Raw genomic sequence first — 23,055 nt, forward strand, 5'->3', positions numbered from 1 at the left:
AACTAAATGGACTTTTGATTATTATCACATTTGTGAGCCTTTTGTGTTCAATTTGTATTTTTTTATTCAATTTTGTTGATGCCTTGATAGCAAAGAACACCAAGCGGTTGCGTCAAACACTTTACCTCGGACAATTGTTCAGTTATTCCCTGGTTTTGGCACTATGGACACTGTGGGCACACCACATTTTTCATGTTAGGTCTGTGTGAAAGACAGTGTGTCCTAAACGCACTGGGCTCATTATATGTTTTGAGTGTGTGTTTTGCGGGTGAGGGGTTGGTGGCGTCACTGGCAGCGGAAAAATAACACTGCTGTGCTACCAAGAGTACTTTGGTGGGTGTGTCTCCCAAACCTCCCATTTGCTGATTACACTGGGCCCCAGTGTTCCTCTGTGCACACACATATGGAATGAATTAACTCATTTTACTTTCTACTACTCTGAAAACCCCAAAAATCGGAATTGGAAACCAATGCAAAATTTAGACTCAAGAGTCAAATATAGTAAACAACAAGATTAAAGTGTAAAAGGTATTTATGAAAAGCACCATTACGTAAAAAGCTTAGAAATGTATAACAGAGAACAGCAGTGTGTTGTTATATTGTTTTGATTGCAGTGAAAACTTCAATGAGGATGGATGAGTTTGGGTCACTTGAATATGAGTTTCCTGTCGAAACAGTTGGACCCTTTGGGCCTTCCGGAGGTTATGTGTCCTGCTCTGGCACAACGTATGCACATGAACCTGAAAAAATTTGCATCACATCTCTTCGGAGTAAGCCAGCAACCTTAAGACCGGAGCAAACAAATGTATCCCCCCCAATAAACTCTGGTTTTGTATAGTTATCGTATGAATGGGGTAAATGAGTTTCCCAATGAAGTATTTCGGTAGATTTGTGGTTACAGTCCCCTTGTAGTTTTATTCAAATCTTGGATTTGAAAGTACAATAATAATCGGCGATACACCAGTGAATACTTCTGTTGTTTTAATCACATCACTTTACAGGTAAGCACCCGCACCTATTACTGCACACATGCTAAAGTAAGGTACTAAATGAAGACTTCCAAAATGAGAAAACTCTGTTTATAAAATTATGTTTTTTATTGTGCAGTCCAATTGATATCGATCAAACTGCAGTTGGTTTGTTTTGATTTGAGCCATAATAACTCAAAAAATACACACATTCAACATAATAAAAAACATGATTTTTGATTTTTATAGTTATCTATTTCGGAACCAAACTCTTCAAATATAGTCACACGTGTAGGTATATGTTCTTCAATCTGCCTGTCTCTACAGTCAAGAACGTCATATTTAGATATTATCTTCTCCATCATTTAAATATGAATTCGGCTTGCCATACCACCGTGCCTAGACACACTTTGTCCCTTTGATTCCTATTCTGGGAACATCACAGACGCTGTCTTGAGGGCTGAACGTTGCCAACACCCTTCATACACTTCAGCACCGGTTACGCCGTCCCCTCAAGCTTCTCGAGTCGCATCTCCCCACGGAGGCGGGCCCACCCGCTAAAACACAACCCAGCAGACGCGCTCCTGACTCATTCCGCGTGTCAGACCATGTTGTGAGGTAAGCAGAGCAGCGCTGCCCACGCCGCAGAGGAACATGTGTTTGTCTCGTACCACATCCACTCCCTACATCGCGGACGAGCGCATTTGTCTCGGTGCATTGTAGTGAAGCCAATCTATAAAACGGAGTCACAATTTCAATCCCCAGTTTGGTGGAAAAAGTTGAAAGTTACAAAGTTACGAGGTTCGGAAATCGACTCTCCGTTCAGCGGGATTTGTGGAAGATTTACCTGTGTCGGACTTATACCGAGGAGTGCATGAAAGGTGAGCGTGCTTTCCTTGTCTTTCGTGTGAACTACACAGGGAGGAACTGGACGCCATTCGAGAAACTTTATTGAGTCCACGAGACTTGCTTTCTCTCATATTGATGAATAAGATATTTTACACAAACCTTCATGAATAGTATTGTAATATAAAACAAAACTTTTAATGCGTGTGTTTTTATATCTGAAGTTGCTGACAGATACAAACCAAGCTGATTCATCGAAATGTACAAATGAAGTCATTGTAAAATAATAACAAAATAAAGGTTTAATATTTTGCACCTGGGTATCTCAGACTAAAATTGAAGTATTTGTAATAGTGGTAGTTTTTTATCTGAAGATAACCATCAGTAGAATGGCTTTTTTTCTTGACTATGCACATCATCATATAAATACCTCCTGATCAGCGGATAAAGCATCTGCAAACAAATGCAAATGTGATTTGTGTAGAATGTTACAACACAAAGTATGCAAAAATAGTTTTTGTCCTCTCCAATTTCTGCCATTTCAAACAGTTCACACAACACATGCAAGGTCAAATGGATTTTCATTGGGTGTGTGTATAGATCATGTCTGGGTTGTTTTATGTTTGTGTTTCTAAATGACACACACCATTACACCCCATTGTCTTAGGACGAAAAATGTTTGGAAGGGGGTGGGATGTTGTCTGTTTCCTGTAGAAAGTTTTTTTTTCTCTGAACAATAGACTTCAGAGCTAAAAACAGCTGGAGGTCTGACCACCGTTCAACATCAGAAGCAGCCGAGGATGCTGAAATAATGCACCAGAAAAAAGGCAGAGGAAAAAATAAGATGCAACACAATGGTTTACTTGTGACACATGACCAAAACAATGTGCGAATCAAAAGTGAGATGCTTTCGGGAATGTGAGAGAAACGAAATGCCAGCTGCTTCCGTTATGTCACTTCTGCAAGTTTGAATAGCACAACACCCCTCTGTGCATTTAGGCTTAACTAAATGATGCCCTCAAGGAAACCAGGGTTTGTGAAAGTTGTGTGTTTGAAGGGGGGCCTTGTATTATTAATCAAACAGAAGTGAATACTTGAGTGACGTGCTTAAATTTAAGTGACGTGCTTAAACTTGAGTGACGTCAGCTGAAAATGCCCCCCTCCCCACACACTGTCAACTTTGTCATCCTTTTTACTGCACAGGCCAAGTGTCTCAGATGACTCACAAACTGACAGCATTTGTTCCTCTTTTCCCATACACACATGTGCCCTGTTTAATATTTAAAGCTGGAGTGCCGCATAAGTGTTGTTTGTTAATACTTCACGACTGAAACTGATCTCATCCCGAGATCTTGGGTACTGTTGGCATTTTCCATGAAAAGCTTTCGGTCACAGTGTGGCGCTCCACACAAGAACATTGTGTTATATTCTGGTAACATATTACATGCAGACCTATAATATGCGAGTGAAGGGTGTTCTCATATCTTTATCTCTCTGTTTTTTTAGATATCAAGGTTAAACTCTCCTGCCCCACACAGGGAGGCCGGCTGGATAAACAGGATAAGGACTCCTGTCATTCCAAAAACATCAACCCTTTACTATCTTCTCCAACGATGGCTCTGGCCTCCTTCCATCTGATGCAAACTCTAAAGAACTCTCCAGCGGCCCTGCGCCGGCGATTCTGCCGCGACCGCACGGAGAGCCTGTCTCACGGTGACCCCCTCTTCAAGGTGCACTACCTTGGCACCAAAAAAATATTCTCCCTTGACTTAGCGCAGGCCGAAGATGCCATCGATCGACTGCTAGACGGGGCTCCTGGGAAGCTATCCAAAGATCACGCCTTGGTAGTGCGACCGAGATATGTCGAGGTTAAAGAACTGAGCACGGGAAGGCAACTCACAAAAACCTACTTGCAGGACATTGCGTACTGTGCCTCGCACACGGCCAGACCAAACGTGTTTCTGTACATCTGCAGACAGCCTGGTCAGCAGTTGCAATGCAGAGTGTTCTGGTGCAGTCGGGCAGAAAGGGCGAAGGACATGACTGCCTGCCTAGCCATGTCATTTCAGCGAGCCCTTAACGATTGGCATGGTGGATGCGCCACATTGCCACAGACAGACGGGAACAGTAAAGAGCCTGAGATGACTCCCAGTGCACCAAAAGGATCTACATTGCCAGCTAGTTTGGGAAAAGGTGAGCTGGGCATGGGTGCACTTTAATGAGATCTGGAGAATTGTGCCGACCAGAATCTTTTGGTCTTAGATGTCTGGCGTATGTTGAAGCAAACAATAATCAGTAGAACAGGATCAAGATTACGCCTACAGTCTTAGTGGCTGGAATAATAATGTAATCGTGGAATAATGGGCGTTGTGGTAAGCTTATTTAAAGGGATAGTTTGCACAAAAATTAAAACTCTGTCCTCGTTTACTCGCCCTCTTTCCATTTTAAGCCTGTATGACTATATTTATTCAAAAGGAGATATTTTGAAGAATGCTGGTACCCGAACAAACGTGGTACTTATTGACTTCTATTGTATCTGCCATTGGGTACCGCCATTGTTCGGTTACCAACATTATGATCAAAGAAATATGATCAAAGAAGGCTGTAAATATAAATCCGCATCATTAAGCCTTTAGATCTTTTATTAAAAAATTACAAAAATCTAACTTTTCAGAACAGGAATTTTAAATGGGGAGTGGAATCTCATTATAAAATAAATGATTGACTCTAATACACATTGCTCACAATTAATCATTCCCTTTCATTCAGTACTTTTTGCAACCTTCTTTTTGCCAAGATCACAGCTCTGAGTCTTCACCTATAATGCCTGATGAGATTAGAGAACACCTGACAAGAGATCAGTGACAATTCCTTCGTACAGAATCACTCCAGACCCTTCAGATTTCCATTTCCATGTCGGTGCTTCTACTCTTTAGTTCTCCCCACAAATTTTTCTATAGGGCTCAGGTCAGGGAACCTGGCCATGGCAGAAGCTTTGTCTTGTGCTCAAGTGACCCATTATGTTTTGATTTTGATGTTTGTTTTTAGACCATTATCCTGTAAGAAGATTCAAACCTGGCCCATTATGTGACTCCTAGCAGGGACAGTCTGGTTTTTATTTTTTATCTGTTCGTATTTGCTAGAATCCACGATACCATCTATCTGAACAAGATATCCAGGATCTCCAAAAGGGAATTTTCTGAATTTCTGTCATTTATCATAATTATTATTGTCTTCTGTGTTACAGTTCGTTGGAAGAAAAGAGGGTCGGTATCCCGCAGTCCTCTTCGTTCTATCACCAGAAGAGGTTCTGCCAGCGACAGCTGGCATTGAGAGACCTAGGACCACAACACCATGAATGTGTGTGACTGGAGTTTTTTAGCAAAGAGAGACTGTTCAAGCTGATGGAACCTTTGGTTGAATTTTCACCTCCTTAATGCAAGGTAGTGCAGCGTTGGTGTTTGAATGGTATGTGAGGTTACTGATTTACCAAAATTATGCTTTTCAGTTTAGGAAGTTGATGGGATCAGTCATGTTGAATTCACTTTGTCAGCTCGATTATGTACTCATCATACTGTTAACAAACTCTTACATCTGGGTTGGACCTGTGTCTTTCTAATAATGCAAGTTTTTAAAGCTATATAGTTATGTGTTTTCAGTCAACAACTCTCCTCTGAGTACATGTCAGCTTAGTGTTTGAATGTGGCTGATGAACAGAGAAGCAATGAAGAGTTTGTTTGTATTGGGATGTCTGTGTGCAAAGTGGGCGGATGCATGACCGTAAACTGGAGCAGGACCAGGACATCTTGTTTGATAAAGATTTCCAACAAACAATATATTTTTCACATAGTGAGACGTAGTACACGATCAATGCAGATCAGTTACCATCATTAACTGTTCAATTTATTTGCTGCACATTTGTTTGACATGACGATTTTAAATTGCATGTGGGGAAAGCAAAGGTACCAAGAGTCTTGTAATAAACCCAATGTTTGGCATCACAATCCTGACTAACTCAAAGGCATGCTTGCAGTAGAGCACAATGTATCTAAAGGCATTTTTGAAGGAGGTCAAGTTCTTTAGAGCAACAGAGCAATTTTATGTTGCTCTGCTTTATGCAACCAAGTATTTTAAAAAGGCCATCCTGCTTTGTATGGTTGATACATTTGAGATTTGTTTAAGGACATTTCTTCTACTCATTTGTGACTTGCTGTTATATCACTTGAGTTGTCATGTATAGCAGTAGACATCTTGGTGTTAAGATTCTGGCTCTCAGTGAAGCCAAAGGGTTTTTTAATCTTGTGGATTTTATATTATATTGCTTATCGCACTACAAAGACATCAGATCTGTTCTTGGATCTGTTTTTTCACCCTTATGAGGTGTTTAATACTCAGTGAATGTGCTTGTACTTTATTTTAAACATTTATGTGTGTATATATTTAAATATTAAATGTATTTTAATGAATATTACACTTTTTATACATTGAACATTTGTCTTTGTCTATTCATTTTGCTCAAATATTAAAAAAGCACAAGGGGCATTACGGTTGTCAAAACATCAGATTAGGACCATGATTACTGTGGCCAGGGGTGTATTCCAGAAAGCTGGGTTAATTTACCATCAGCTAAACCCTGAACTCTGGGATGATTAACCCAAACCCTGCTTACTCGAGGTATGTCGGTTCCAGAACACGCTTGAAGGGTAAGTTTAACCTCCTGCAAGTTCCCCAGAGTTAACGGGCTAATATGAATACATTGTTAATAAATCATAGATTCCACTAGTCACCATGGAAACGGCTATGAAGCTTAATTTATGACTAGGTACAATATAAATCAGGGTTTTTTGCTTAAAAGCCTCTAATCTGCATCGGTGCATAAAGTGCTGAATTATAAAACAAAAATATTGTGTAATTGAATTTATACGTTTATAAAACTATAAACGCCATTAAATATAAAGATCATTTAGATATACTGTATGCAGGCTACTATAAGTATTTGTATACTAAGATATTTAAAAAATACTCAATATTCAACACATTATCTCTGAATACTTGAGTGACGTGCTTAAACTTGAGTGACGTCAGCTGAAAATGCCCCCCTCCCCACACACTGTCAACTTTGTCATCCTTTTTACTTCACAGGCCAAGTGTCTCAGATGACTCACAAACTGACAGCATTTGTTCCTCTTTTTTTGTTGAGATGTTTATGCCCATTATTTGAGGCTTCCACCAATGTATTTAATTACATTGCTTATTGTGTAGGTTGTATATTGAACCTCAATTGTGTTCCTTAAACAACTATTTTTATTTGTTTTTTAATACTGACTTTGCAATGTATCAGCTCTATTTTTAACAATCATATTAAATGAGATTTTTTTTATTTGCAGAAACTGCAACAGTTGTCATAATTCAGAAAACATTGTTTAACACTTCAGTACACACTAAGCATAATTCATTTGCATAAAGGATGAAGATAGAGAATAAAACATTAGGCCCACAGTTACATGTCCAATGTGTCAGTATTGCCTTTTGAATGAATGTATTTCAAATATATCCATTTCAATTTGTGGGTTTGAATTTTTTTTAGCTGAAAGGCTATGGCTTTTTAAATGTTAGAGGTGGAAAAGGCCTCCTGAGAGGCTATATTCAATATGGAGAAAGGCCTTTCAATACTAACCTGTTGGAGGAGGCTGAGGATCAGAAAGACATTTTTAGACAGTATGAAAAACCTTAAGTCCAAGTTATGTCTTTTTTAAATGAGTTTAAAATTATAACAATCTAAATATGTGCACATTATGCTCTCATTGGGTGTTACCTAATAAAGCCTTTCAAAACCTGCCAGCCTGAGAATCGACCGTTTTAAGTCTGGCTGACTAAATTTGGCCACATCTATCCTTTACCCAATGCATCCATCAAATGTTGCCTAATAACTACAAGAGTTTTGCTATGCAGTTGTTCAATTAATTTTTTGTGCAGTTAAAATACTTCAGTATTAACATCCTTTAACTGTTGGAAATTGTAAGGTGTGCATAAACATCCAGTGATATTTGGAGATGTTTATAATAAACATCCAATTAAAAGCCTAAATTAGTTTAATAATTACATCTTATATTTTATTTAAAGATTTTTATATTTTATGAGGTTAAATAACAGTTAATAAAATTAGTTGTGAATGCTAATTTGTGATGGGTGAGATTTAAAATGTAATAGTATTGCTGTAAAATTATAATATAGGTAATCTGTGCTTCCACGCCCACTTGACACACATGCACAGACAACCCCCGAACCCAGAAAAGTGAGTTGCCATGGTTACTTAAAGTTATCTCCGTTTTTAGAAACCGAACTTTTTTTTTAGCCAACCAATCCTTAAACCTTCCCGGGTATGTCACATATCCAGCTTTTTGGTATAACGCAGAACAATTCACGATAACAATATTATTGAAATAAATAATGCTATTAGACAAATTTATATTTAATATAGTTTATTTTGTATGGTGAGCGTATCACACTCAAAATACTAATATTCACAAAATGTAACCATTGTGAGTGACAGTGCAAAACTGCCACCATCATCAATAAACATAAAAATATAACATTGTTTTTTTTCCACATAATGTTGTTTCAACTTTAGTTGGCAATGTTTTGTTTGGAGCCCATGTAGAGTGTTTAAAAAAATAAACCCCTGGAGCATGAAGCCATTCCTTATTTTTCAGTTATCGTCTGGAGATTCTTCTGGTGAGGGACTTGTAGTCCTGTCACTGCCTTTAAGTCTCTGCACCTCAGAGAGACTCTTAAAATGAAGCTGTCTCAAAGGCTTCAACTCTGCCACCACTAAGGTAGAGGAAAGAGGAAACAATGTGAACAGTTAAAAAACTAGCCTGAGAAATACAACTGTAGTGATTTGTAGTTTTTCATTGACTCACATCCTTTATATATGAGCACAAAGCAAACGAGTGGATCATGGATTTCCCGGACTACAATTATAAATACAGTACAAGTATAAGCTCTTTACCCACCCAGATCATAGAATGGTTCCTCTCGGTTTGCCTGAACCACAATCATCTCCAGGAAGTTCAGAAGGGCCCCAGTGACCAGGAAGCGTTCTGGGAGGGAGAGGGTTTGGAGGTACCTCATGTCTAGAGAGAATGGGTTGTCAGGAGGTGGCATGGTGCACACTCCCACTAACTCATTCACAATATCCCACACATGAGTTCCTACAGGAAAAACATTTACAGCAGTACTGTACAGTGTATGGGTAGTTGACAAATAGATCACATGTGTCCACGGTGTGACAGCAAAAATTTGAAAAAAAAAGTTTTTATGCTATTTTACATGATTAATATAAATAATATACAATATATTACTAACAGTTTGAGATGAATATCAAGATAAGGATAAATGACAAACACTGGTCAAAAACAATAGGACAACAGCAAAATGTGTATTTATGAAGTCTTCATCTTCACTAAATGTTTACTTCGGGTGAGCAACTTTTTATTTACTGTATGTAAAACTTTAAAAGTGCAAAAATTAGTACAAACAATTACACCCTCTAATCTGTGAATTTAACCATGAGCCACCCCTAGAATTGTAAAAAAAGATTTCACATTTTGATTGTGGAACAAAGGTTATTAAAATATGTCCAGTATAAGTGAAGATACAAGACCTTTTGGTGTTGAAACCCAGTCTGTGATAGACTTGAGTTTCATGGGTGTATCTTTAACCAGAGTATCAGTTCCTCCGATGTTTACCAGGCGCTCGTGATTAGACCGAATCCAGGCATAAGGTTGCCCATACTTGGCATAGCCAGCCAACAAGAACAGGGTGCAGTTGACTTCCTGAAATTTATGGAAAAAGCATCTCTATCAAAAATGTTTTCTTGATGCCTATAGATACTGTCAAATTCAAAAACAAATATGGATATTTTGTAAAAAAATACAAACACATACAGGAACAGCAATCTCTCTTTCACTGGGTGAGGCTGGAAGAAGATGAGAATCACCACCCCTAATAGACGAGTTAAAATAATTCATGTACAGCTCTTACTTTGTGTTTTAATTGGACAGCATAAATTACCACCAGTTGTATCTCTACCTGCTGGGAGTTTGCGGCTGCGTGTCGGATGGCGTCTGCTGCTTGACCTGTGGAAATGGCTCTTCTCCAGCCAAAGGGGAGCTGGCGTAGTCACTGTCCAAACTGTAGCTGCTACTGCAGGTTGTGCTGGTAAAGTTGGAGGCCACAGACACGGCATACCCAGGAGAACGCCATCTCTTTATGTGTATAAAACATTTTTTATTCAATTTTATTATATGCAACTGGATAATGGATGACTCTCTTCACATATTATACACTGTGTGCACAATTATTAGGCAAGTTGTATTTTTGAGGATTACTTTTCTTATTGTACAACTACAGTGCTCTTGGTCAATCCAAAATATTAACAAACCGTAAAACCTGAACATTTTAGTAAAAGTGAAGTTTTGGCTTTCTTAAGAGAATATTTATATGTACACCGTTATTAGGCAGCTATTAGTTTGCAGAATAATTATGCAACTAAATGAAAAACAAAGATTTTCTCGTCTCACTTGTTTATTTTCACCTGTTAAAGTGAGAATAATAAACAAACTCAATTTACAAATAAACATTTCTGAAATTAAAAAAAAAAAACCTCAGTGACCAATATAGCCACCCTTTTCGATAACAGTCACAAGCCTTCCATTCACAGAGTCAGTCAGTTTCTTGATCTGGTCAGAATCAACTTTTTGTGCAGCCGCAACCACAGCCTCCCAGACACTGTTCAGAGAGGTTCACTGTTTACATTCACTGTAAATCTCCTGCTTAAGAGCCCAAAAGTTGTCAAAAGGGTATAAGTCAGGTGAAGAAGGGGGCCATGTCATTAGTTTTTCATCTTTAAGGCCTTTACTGGCCAGCCACGCAGTGGAGTACTTTGATGCATGTGATGGAGCGTTGTCTTGCATAAAAATCAAAGTCTTCTTGAAAGGTGCAGACTTTTTCCTGTACCACTGCTTGAAGAAAGTGTCTTCTAAAAATTGGCAGTAGGTCTGAGAGTTTATTTTGAGTCCATTTTCAACCCGACAAGGCCTCATCTTAATTAATACCTGCCCATACCAGTACTCCACCTCCACCTTGCTGGGGTCTGAGTCGAAGTAGAGCTCTGTGTCCGTTAGTGATCCAACCACGGACCCATCCATCTGGTCCGTCAAGAGTCACTCTCATCTCATCAGTCCACAAAACCTTTGAAAAATCTGTCTAAAAATATTTCTTGGCCCATTCTTGACGTTTCAACACATGTGTCTTGTTCAGAGATGGTCAGGTTTTAGCCTCTCTCTCCTTGGCCATGTCTCTGAGAACTGAACACCTCGTACTTCTTGACACTCCAGCTAGGTTGCAGTTGTGGAATATGGGTTCCTGGTAGCTTCATGTTTGATTCTTCTCAAATCTTTGCCAGTTAATTTGTGTCTTTTCTTCTCATTTTACATTGCATTTACATCTCGACACGTTTCTTCCGACCCTGTTGACTACTTGCAACAAAACTTTTGATGGTTCTGTGATCACGCCCCAAAATCTTAGATATTTCAAGGGTGCTGCATCCCTCTGAAAGACTTTTTAAAATGTTTGACTTTTCAGAGTCAGTTAAATCTCTTTTTTGGCCCATTTTTCCTGAAGAGAAGAATCTGCCTAATAATTATGCAAACCTTGATATAGGGTGTTGATCTCCTTAGGCCGCACCCTCCCTTGTTACACAAATACACCTGATCACCTGATATGCATTAAATCCAATAAGCATTCAAGTTTATAGGAAAGTTGGAAATTATGGATAAAATTATGATATGGTCAAAATAATCACTTGCCTAACAATTGTGCACACAGTGTAGACCTAAGTATTGTAAATAAATGCAGATTCTGTGCCCTAATGTCTTAGGAAATGTGTTTGCTTTATATTTTTGATACGTCAAAGGTTTTGCAATTCGAGATGCCTTGTACAGTTTTGGTTTGTGCAAAATGAAATCATGAAGTCATTTGATGCCAAAGGCACTGTGGAATAGCAGGTGTTTTCTATTCTTTCTTTCTCAGAATGAATAAATGAATCATCAAGAAACTGGAATCGTTCAGTAAAATCATATTACTTGAGTAGAGAAACAATAATGATTAAGAAACAAAAACGGACCAAATCATCATTCACAACAGTCAGCAGAAGTTCTTCTCTCCCTCTCAGCCACGGCTGAAAATAATGGAAGCCCTACAGACAGATCAACATAAAACAACAGTGACATGACTATTGTTTATTTAAAAATCTTAATTTAGAAGAAATTCATTGAACATTTACCTGTAACGACCCCAGTATTGCAAGCTCAGACATGAAGTGCTGAAGTCTCCTGATCTGTTCTTTTTCCTTCATCTATTGCTCACAAAAAGCCACAAAAAAACGTTATTGTTATTATTGCAAAGCATACAACACACACTTGTAACAACATGTTGTTTATAACTTTCTATTGTTTGAATAAACAGGTTTTAAGGATATTATATGATAGATGATTGCCCGTTACTAGGCAAAGCAGCCTAGCCTAGACATTTTGTAAAGTCGCATGTAATTACGAGCATTTCACATACTTACACCGGAACTCATGTTTATATGCCTACCGAAGAAATATAAATTCGATCTGCTGTGAATGAAATACGTTTAAATCGAGCAGAATCCCTGCAAGTGTCACGCCTTAAATCCACATCTCAATAAGCACTCTGCCTCTCGATTCTACAAGGTATTGGACAATTGTTAAAAGATCATCTAGCCATCCTCCTGATGTTTTTCTCGTCCCCGAGTTCTGGTGTACCGATGTCAACGTCTTAATTCTGATTTCTTGCGCTGTTCGTTGTGCAGACGCTTCGACCGCTCGCAAGGGATCATCTGCGAGTTACACTCCTACAGACAAAACGCAAAAAATCATACTAGTCTATATTCCCATCATTTTGGTTTATGGCAGTTTACCAAAATCGCCCAGCATCATCATAATAATAGGCCTATAATATAATTAAGAAAAAATGATCAAACTCATGCGTTTGAGAATTCATGGTTAAATCCCTTTCACATTTATCGCCTCATTACCTTTTGTTTTCACTCCATTTACTGTTTATATAAATGTAATTGAGCGCTAACGCTTAATTTAACAAGCATAGCACATTTACAATCCCAAAATTGGAATATATAATATTCTCATTTTAAAGTAGGCTATATCCAAAAGAAGATCAGAAGCTGTGTTGACTATAGCTGGACATAAGATTAGATTAGATTCAACTTTATTGTCATTACACATATACAAGTACAGTGTAACGAAATGTAGTTAAGTCTAACCAGAAGTGCAATTAGCAAGTGCAGGATATACAGTTAGAATAAATACAGAATACAATATTGAGAAAATATTATACAGTGGGCATGGATTATGAAAATATTTTACAGTAGGTATGTTCTATGAAAATATGACAGTAGGTATATACTATGAACAATATATACAGATCACTATATTAAAAACTTAACTTAAAACTGGAAACACGTTCAACAGCCATCCCATTAATGTGGATGGGGTCGTGTGTGCCTCCTTTCGCCTTCCTGAAGTCCACGATGATCTCCTTTGTCTTGGAGGTGTTAAGGAGCAGGTTGTTGTCTGAGCAACATGTGGCCAGGTGCTGGACCTCCTCCCTGTATGCAGTCTCATCGTTGTTGCTGATGAGACCAATCACTGTTATATCGTCTGCAAACTTGATGGAGTTAGATCCGTTCAAAGGCCTGCAGGCGAGTGTGAAAAGGGAGTAGAGAAAGGGGCTCAGTACCCAGCCCTGTGGTACATCAGTGTTGAGGGTGGTGGTGGTGGTGGTGGAGCAGATGTGGCCTAACCTAACAAGCTGAGGCCTGTTCGTCAGAAAGTCCATAATCCAGTTGCAGGTAGGGTTGTTAATACCTAGGTTTCCAAGTTTGACGATTAGCTTGGAAGGGATGGCGGTATTGACATTAGACTGTAAGTCAGAATAAATATGACTCCATTGTACAAATCAAGTTAAGTGATGTCATCCTGGTGCCCACAACAGGAAGTAACAACAATAGCAGCAGTCCTACAATGCTGCCAGAAGAACATTGGTGGAATGTATATTGTCTAGTAGAGTTACAAATATGTTCTGCCGGAACTCGGACACATTGTTTCTGGTATAGTCAGAATAGTCCTGCTGTTAGTCAAAATAGTGTAGCAATCGAATGAGTCCAGTTATGTTTTACCATGTGAAATACATTTCTCAGAATATAACAATAAAGTATGCTGTGTGACGGTTTCCCACCATAATTGCTTCTGACCATTTCTTTTTCTTGCTCATGTGGAAATCCTCATTACACAATACAGAAGAACAGCAGAATACCGTATACATTTTATTTAACTTATGAAAAGCAGGCCAATAGCCACAAATATATCTTATACACTACTTGACCTTTTATGTGAGAATCTTTATAACTGGCCAGTATGGCATGTTCTGCTTTTATCCAATAGACTAAAAACGTATATATTGCAGTGATTCTAGATGGCAAACAAATATTTATTTGTTTAAACTTATTTGTTACAACTATTTTGTTTCTCACCATTCAGACAAAATTCACTGTGACCCTTCACATGTAGTAATTTCTGTACCTTACAATATTCTCAATCCCAGTGGGTATTTCGTCCATTTACACAAAGAGTTGTACTATTGTAGTATGGCTTGCCATAAACAAGTAAACAACAAAATACTGGACTGTGGTTAACAAAATGTCTTTGAGTCGGTGAAAGTTGTTTATGGCTCATTTTTATATCCACCAGCCCCAGCATGCCTCAGGTGTTCCAATTTAACTAAATTTAAAATACATACAAGATAGTAGTTAACATGTATAACACTTTATTCTTCTCTAGAATAACCGTATGTCAATAAAAGACACTAATAACACTAGAAAAAAATCTTTTAAGGGTAGTAAAAGCACCTGAAGAGGTTTGAAAGATGAACTTCAACAAATAGCCGCCATTCTGGATTAAGGCAAGTCTACATCTTCTATTTAGAGTCTAGATTTTGACCAGGAATATATAAGTGAAAAAAAACCTGCATTTGCCCCTCCGTCTTCAATGCCACTGTGGTGCCCTTAGGAAAGACCCTGTAAACTTGGTGAAAGTGGCATTTCCGGTAAAACCAGATGTTTTTACAGAGAAGTCCACTTAATAGAAAAATGAAAATGACATAAATTAATAATAGACAAAGTACAAGAGATTTTTGCAATGTCATTAAACCCAAATTACCTTGAATTGCACAGTGTAGCTTTGAATGGCTTCGTTTCAAATTGACCACCACCCCTCGTACTGATGTTCACCATTTAGGCATTTAACATGGTTTTGTAACTCAAGCTACATGGCAGTTGACAATGTGCGCATAATTTTTTTCAGTTCCTTCGTGTCCAACATGTAAAACACATTAATAAAACAATACAAAATGTACTTACCCAACAGTAGTATTTTAATACTCGCTTTCGAAATAAACCAAACCACAATTCTCGAGTCTTCTTCTTCTTTAGAGTTTGTTGGCGAACCAACTTCCGCCTCCAACTTGACTAGTGTGTGGACAACGGATTTTGGCAGTAAATCTTTTGCAATCATCCACTTTAAATTGTCAAAGGAAATATTTATAACATTATATCTGATTCATATGTATATAACTTTCATAAAAGTAATACAATTGTACTGTAGGCCTACAGAAAACGTCTCGAATAACGACAACAGTGCATTGGCTTTGTAATCACTTGACAACACGGGGCGCTTTACAAATATAATTTGTCTTTAATCTCATTTAGATGAATACAAATGATCGTGTATTAAAAAAAGATTTCCTGCCTTTTACAGTGAGTGTTGCGTGACGTGTTAAGGACGTCAGTGGACGTTTGTACACAAAAAAATTGCTTTTATACATTTTATAAGAATAGGGTCATGATGGACTTAAAATGCACGTGTAAATGACGTCACCGGAGGACGTCCTCTCACAACCGATTCGGAATTACACGAAGCTAAAGTCAAAAGAACAATTATAAATGCAACCCTAGAGAACTGTTGACATGTACACATGTATCTGAATGCATTTTTAGGACATTTTCTATGTCACAAATTTTTGTCGATTTGTGCCGTCCTACCGCGACTATTTTCGCCGTCGGACCAGTGTTTGCTGGGAAAAAGGGAATATCAGTTGAACAACATTAACCTGCATCCTTGCATCGGTCCTTTTGAAATGGTGGCCCTATTCGTGCTAGCAAAATGTCAGAAATGAAACTAATAAAAGTTCTAATCAGTTCACCGCGTCTCAAAAGAGGGACTCCTTGCATGCGAGTGGCCTAACGTCACGTGACCTATCTTCTGCGCTGAATTGAACAGACGAGCGTCACTTTATAACTGTAGGGTCCGTTCCCGACTGTACTTAATTTATTCTAGAGATTCTTCCTTTTCCAAACTATGCTACTTGAACCTGAACAAATGACATCCGGACATTTGTGTTCCATCCGGACCGCCAGACTTTTGGCTATTTTGGTTGTTTAAATTGAGCCGCGCGTCTTCACAAACGCTCTCAGGAACAATTATGCAATTTATATTTTGCCGCTATATCTTCGAATTCCTTTATTTAGCGCCAAACGCGCTTCATTTTAACCCTTTCCGCTCCGCGCGCGCAGCTTCTCTCCCGCCAAAGCAAGAAGTGCAGCAAACACGTGCTTATTTGAACAACACTAGTGTAGAGACACACAAAAGTAAACAAAATGCAGCGACTATTAAAGCTTTTGTATCCGTCAGTCTGTTTGCTATTTGTCTCCAACCTTTCAACCAGATTTGTGATATTTTATTAACCATAATGTTTTTAATCTACATTTAGCATTAGCATTATAAGTCAGCATGTAAACATTTGCGAGATGTGAAAACCCAGGCTAACATCTCATGATCGAATTGATTATTATAACAAGCATCAAATATTAATTTCAAGCATCGATTTCACTATGATTTTGGTCATAGTGAATTGGTCATTCAGTCAATATTGAGTGTATTGTTACATTTTCACATAATATTCTGAAGGATGATTTTATGAAGGATGATTTTATGAAGGATGATTTTATGAAGGTTTTCACAAGTAGGTTCACATTTTGTTATGACAACGTTTTATTTGGGCAATTATTTAAAGATACAAGTAGTTCTGCCATGAAACAGAAAAAGATGACAATGGCATGGAAAGGTTCATTTGCTAGCCAGTTTTCTGTTTATGACTGTTACATTACATTTGCTGTTTGCATGTTATCAGTGGTTTTATATTTACCAATATTAATTATCAGACTTAAGAGGGCTTTCCCCTAAAACCACAGAGCCTATACATACATAAATCAAAATATGAAATAAATGGCCTGATAAAATATCAGCTTTATACAGTATTATCCAACTGGGCTAAATTGATTAAATATGTATTTATTAAAAAAAAACATTGAAACATATACCATTGAATACCCTGCCCTATAGGTTTTGGTGAAACGGCGCCATGTGTTCAAAGATAGATCAAGGGTCCTCTCTGCTGAGGCTAATGTTATGTGCAGGCTTCCAAACTGTAACTGTGCAGGCCACATATACATATTTATATGTATATCAAAGGTGCAAAATTCTTTCATCAGCCTTTTTATTATTGTGTGTTCTTGGGTTTGGTCCTTGTTGTTTGTCTTTATTTTTTTAATGTATTACAAAAAAAGTTAACTCTCTAATTAATGCTTTGAACCATGCAGCGGGGAAAACAATATCTCGTGTAATAATGACAAGATAAACTAAATTCTCCAGGTTTTGAGAAACTAGTAAGAATCATGACGACACGAGCCCCATCGTCTCCGCACATCATGTATGAACCTCTGCTTCCACCTCGTGGATAGACCGTCGTTACACAGACTCAATCATTGCCTTAACATGTTTGGGCAATTATTAACGGAGAGTGAATTATTTGTTGTAAAACTTTTTGTTTGCGCTGTATCATTTTATATAATCAATTCACGGTGATTTCTGAAAATAATTAAAATACATCCACGAGTTTAAACCACTTGCTGTTGTCATTTCAAAACACAACGATACTATAGTAGGCTATCATTAATTCAAGTCAATCACATTTTTCATTTCACTCCTGAAAACTGCAAACGCATCAGGATGTATAATTTGGATAACTGCTCTTACCTCTTAAATGGCAGGAGTTAAGGATTTAAAGACTGTATGAACGCACATCTTTTTATCAATATAAATTGTAGTAATAGCACTGATGCCTCAACCAACATTTTTTATTATTTGAAAAACAGGAGAAAAAACACACAGTTAAACCATCTGTGTGGTGCATTTCAGAAAGATTAGTCTTGATAGTGGGCGGAGCTTTACAATCAATTAAGACTGCAGCTAATAAGAAAATTAGCTAATTTATGCTCAATTCAAGTGGCCAATCAAACAAATGCCATCCCTAACAAGTCCCTTAACATAACATAAATAAAATCTAGTCTGGTTACTTTTGATAGTCTTAGCTGTTTAGGCCAGGATATTTTGTGTTGGTGTAGTGTTTTGGAAGTGCTTTTGACTATCACATTACAGACACTGCAGTTAATCAGTGGTCATGGCTATTGGCTTTGTTTCAGGGTAAATGTTTGTTGTTCTTGATACTTTAAAGCAATCCAGCATGCCTTTACATTGTTTCTTTCTTTTACAGAAGCCTACTTCTCCTATGTGCAGTAACCTGTGTCTTATGGAAGCCAATAAGCTCACTGCAGCAGTCCCCCAAACTGCCACAGAGTGAGATCTTTAACACCGTTGATTAAATTTGTTACTTCATCACAACGTTTCTAAATCTAAAACTAAAATTGTTTGCATCAAACTTTTTTTCTTTCTCTTTAACCTCCCAGTTCCCGTTATCGTTGAGTGCCGAGACCACCACCTATTTATCTCCATAGATCTCCCACCCTCTGGCAATGAACCTCGTTTTGAGGCAGTTGGTGGGTTTTAATTTGGGGATATTTTCTCTCAGTGTGCTTCTGAATTCATAATTGCAGTGTTTTAAAGCTGAGAGTTTGTTTTTAGATGGCGGAGGTTTGTATCCTATCACGGAGTACTATGGGGCCCAATGCGGTTACACCTACTCCGTTCAGCCTCTGGTTGGCCGTGCTGTGCTAAGAGCCTCATACTTCTCCTGTCACACAGAAAATCAGGTACCAGAAAATCCTGATGGATGCATGTGAAACTCCGTTCTGTAACTTGTAAATTCTGTATATACGTGGCAAGATTCAGTCTGCTGACTATATTGGTTACTTCATTGCAGAATGATGAGGTTTTCACCTTCAAGTTTAGAATGATAATTGAAGAGCAGATGGGCAAGGAATCATCTGTCAATGTTTCAAAGACTTGTTCAGTTCCACCTTTTTATCCAAGAGAAGTAACCTGTGAGGAGAACTATATGGAGGTGAGGGTTTTTTCACTTCGTTGTTTTGTACATGTTGGTACTGTAGCTTTATGTACTCTGCACTTTACAAACTGAAATCTGTGCAAAATGCCACAGCTAGAATTCTCACTGGTGTCAGGAGAAATGAACCCATTACGCCAATGCTGCAGACCTTAAATTGGCTTTCTGTCTGTTTCTTTGTTGATTTTTTTTTTAAATCCTTTTGTCACTTCATGGTCTAGCCCCCAGTATTTCTTGACTCCTTATACCCCTGGGTATCTCGGGCAGGATTGGTGACTGTTCCACAGAACAGTCGAACTGTTTGTGACATGGCCTTCTCTTCCTGTGCCCTGGACTGGAATGCGCTTCCTTACCATATCAGAGATGCTCAGACTAAGCATTTTCAAACCCTAAAACATATTTTTTGGGTTAGCTTTTTTTAATGGTGTCGTTTTATTTATTCTATGTATTTGGTTTTCTACTTATGTAAAGTGCCCTGAGAGGCTGCTTTAAAAGGTGCTATGTAAAAATAAAGATATGGTGTTTATTTTTTTTGTGCCCCGACCCAGGTATCTGTTGAAAGTGGTCTTCCCTGCCCTTATCCTGGTGCTGTTAAAAGTGACTTTATTGCAGCTTTCTCTGTGGTATGTGGCTGGTTTGACTTGTTGGATTTAGTAGATTTGTGTGTAGGAGCAGTTTAATTGTTTGCATTGTTTGAAGGCTCAACAGTCTGCTGTGGAGGCCATTCAGGTTATGCTACAAGCAGAGGGCCAACAGCCTGAAGTCATGTCGCTTGAAGATGTTGCTAACCAGGGCTACTTTATAATGCTCACACCAGGCCGGATTGTCTTCCGTTCATCCTTTGGACAACCTCATGCTTCCTTCAGAATGGTAACAAGATGCAAGTTGCATTTTTCGCGCTCAAAGTTCCTGTACTATGTAACTGATCATGTGTTTCAGGTCAATGGTGTTGCGGTTGAAGTGATCCAGGCCACAGTGTTTTTCAGACAGAGCTGGACTGTGGTCATGGTAGACCTGGTTGCTGCCTGCTCACTGGGTGTGTTAGCTGGAATGAAGTGACACTGACAAGCTATTTGGGCTTTGCTTTTTGTTTGGCCCACTCTTACTATGGCATAAATTGTATTTCATGTCAGATCAGGGATCTTTTGATGGCCACCGACTTCACTGGAAGACCCCTGCAGTGATGACTCCATTGCTTATTGGCCCCTCAGATTTGATGAGCGAGTATATAGGCATCCAGGTTGATGGCCAGGTCATTAACGAACAGGCAGCTAAAGACAGAGGCTATGCCGTGACAGTCAGTGAGGATACTGTAAACAGCAGTATCCCCTTTGCTGCAGAAGGAGGGGTCCGAAAGGTACTGCAATCCGTAAATTTATGCATGGAACCTGTATTCATCTTGTTAGTGTAAAACACTTTAAATGCATTCACCCACAGAGCTTTGTGATTGACAATGTATATCATGAGTTATATACAGTAGAGCTGGCCTATGAGCAAGTGTTTGTGGACCACAGTGGTGTGAGGACCAGGCAAAATGTACTTCGCCCAATGGCTACTCCCCCAATTGCTCATCCCCCCTTTTCAGTCAACCGTAAGTTGAGTTTATGGGTTTTTAAAGGGCTGTTATGACTGACTTTGAATGTATGGTGTGGACTTTCTCTTTTAGAAACTGCACCTGAAGAACGAGCCTTCACGGTCTTTCTGGGTAACATCCCTTTTGATGTCGAACTGGTTTCCGTGACTCTAAATGGGCAGGAGTATTCAGTCTTAACTGCGGTGCAGATGGGTTACTCAATTACCAGAATCCCACAGGAAAATAATACATTTGGTTATATCCTGCGAGTTCCGTTTGATAAGGCTGTAGTGGAAAAACTGGTGTGTATCACTCACTGGTGTGAACTCTTTTCCGTAACCCAAGTAGGGTGACTTTAAACCACTTGTTTTAAGTGCTAATCTCGGGGGAATTACTTGTCGTCTCTTTTCCAGTACATCGCTGAGGGACTCTTTCAGTACATACTGGAAATTAACTGGACTTTAAATATCATGCCTCAGGGGGAAGCTTACTACCACCTTTCTTCTGTGATGGCTTTATTCCGTGACATCTGTAAGATTTCCCCCAATTCTTTGAAATACTGTTGTGACTAAATTTACTGTTATGGTTAAATAAATGTTTCTCTCCAACAGTGCCTCCAGTATTTGACAGCATGTGTTCAGACAATGGCATAAGCTTCCAGAGGAACCATCGCGAGTATGACTACTTGTGGGACTTTGCTATTGGACGCTTTCCTCTGTCTGAGCAGCTGGCGTCTGAGAGGGGTTACATTATGAACAATAACAGCAACACCCTCATCCTGGATGTCCCTCTGTTTACAAGTGGATACGTCTATGAGGTCTTGTAAATCCCAATTTAGTGTTTTTGACTAGCATTGAGACTTTGTATAATAACATTTTCCTTTTTTGTAGGAGATTAATCTGCAACATTTCTACGCCTCTTTTGAAGTACAAACCAGAAATGCTAAAACCCTGTCAATTGAGCAGTCCTCAGCACAACGCTGCCTCTTCCAAACCACTGAACTCTTGGGTACCAAGACTGTTTTTCTTGGACGCCTATAAAGTTCACAAACTCCAATAGATTTGATTACTCGAGCACATTGTCAGTTTGATTTGCATATATGGGTCCAAGGCTCATGTGGTGCTTAGTCTTAAACCCTCATGTAGATTGAACAATTTTTAAATGAATGTCAGTCTCACATCTCTCCTTTTGTAGTTTGCTCCACTGAGGGTGTTCTGACTGTGGTTGGTGATATCACAAAAGCTGTCCCTTCTATTGACCCTGCCCGGACCACACTATTGGACACCAGCTGCAGACCCTTGGAGTTTGATGACAGAAAAGTTCTGTTTTCTTTTGGGCTTAACACCTGTGGAACTAGAGTTCAGGTGGATCTCAACTGCAACTGTTCCATACTCTTCTGTATTGCGTTTGTCACTGCATTGTCACCAGATTTCGGAAGCGCCTTATTTAATACGTTCTTTTCCCCTTTAGATTGATCAGCAGTATGTGATTTATGAAAATGAGATCATATTTCACAGATTGTATTCTACTGTCAGCAAGCCAGTAATAACCAGAGATGCTGCATACAGGTATGTAGACCACTGTATCATTGTTATATTGCTTCTGAAGTGATCCTACTGCTGCTTTATGTAATCAGGATGACTGTGAGGTGCATTTACCCAGTGCATGGCACTGAAAGCCTGTTTGTGGACCGGAAGTTCAAAGCAGAGACTGTAGCAACTGAACTCAAGGATCCTGTGACAGGTTAGTTAACTTGTTAGTTATTTGGCCATTGGGCTATAATGCATCTGTCATTCATGCATGGTATCATTTTCTTTAGTTCTTCCCCAAATGCTTAATCCCATGTCACTTCAAAAACAAACAAAGCCCTCGATTCAAAGAGCAAACCTGGTTGCTGAAGAAAGACACCAACACGGACCGAAAAAACCAGCGCAGACCATGCCGGCTGATCATGTGCGTGTGGTGAAGTGGAGCTCTCCTTTGAGTGAGCACAAATTCCGCCAAACTAGGTAAACGTCACTTTTTTGGTTTCTGCTTCAGCTGCACAGTGTAACGCTTCTCCCTTTCTGTTTCAGGACCTAATGGATAATTTTATACATTTTGAAATATTTAATAAACCTGTTCTTAAGCATTGCTTTCTGGTCA

At 38.8% G+C, this 23,055-nt stretch overlaps 2 protein-coding genes across 4 annotated transcripts; both read left to right on the forward strand.

The window, feature by feature from the left end:
• The first annotated feature begins 1,476 nt into the window (after positions 1-1,476).
• LOC306901809 (uncharacterized protein) lies at positions 1,477-6,355 on the forward strand. The gene is made up of 3 exons (XM_079469912.1): positions 1,477-1,849; positions 3,321-4,007; positions 5,062-6,355. Exons 1-3 carry the CDS (start codon positions 1,843-1,845, stop codon positions 5,145-5,147), a joined length of 780 nt encoding a protein of 259 aa, XP_079326038.1. The 5' UTR covers positions 1,477-1,842; the 3' UTR covers positions 5,148-6,355.
• An 11,963-nt stretch (positions 6,356-18,318) lies between these two features.
• On the forward strand, positions 18,319-23,044 carry zpax4 (zona pellucida protein AX 4). 3 transcript variants are annotated; one of them, XM_079451691.1, is made up of 20 exons: positions 18,319-18,520; positions 18,591-18,673; positions 18,784-18,873; positions 18,959-19,086; positions 19,197-19,337; positions 19,886-19,960; positions 20,037-20,207; positions 20,277-20,373; positions 20,471-20,694; positions 20,775-20,928; positions 21,004-21,212; positions 21,324-21,441; positions 21,522-21,727; positions 21,801-21,918; positions 22,105-22,274; positions 22,381-22,478; positions 22,547-22,653; positions 22,730-22,850; positions 22,896-22,919; positions 22,986-23,044. In XM_079451691.1, exons 1-20 carry the CDS (start codon positions 18,498-18,500, stop codon positions 22,990-22,992), a joined length of 2,364 nt encoding a protein of 787 aa, XP_079307817.1. In that variant the 5' UTR covers positions 18,319-18,497; the 3' UTR covers positions 22,993-23,044. The 3 variants fall into 3 exon arrangements, with proteins under 3 accessions (XP_079307817.1, XP_079307816.1, XP_079307818.1); XM_079451692.1 differs by having other exon boundaries at positions 18,398-18,520; positions 18,614-18,673; XM_079451690.1 differs by having other exon boundaries at positions 22,730-22,919.
• The last annotated feature ends 11 nt before the right edge of the window (positions 23,045-23,055 follow it).

This window comes from Barbatula barbatula (assembly GCF_947034865.1).
Source record: "Barbatula barbatula genome assembly, chromosome: 1".
In the NCBI taxonomy this organism is placed as follows: Eukaryota; Metazoa; Chordata; class Actinopteri; order Cypriniformes; family Nemacheilidae; genus Barbatula; species Barbatula barbatula.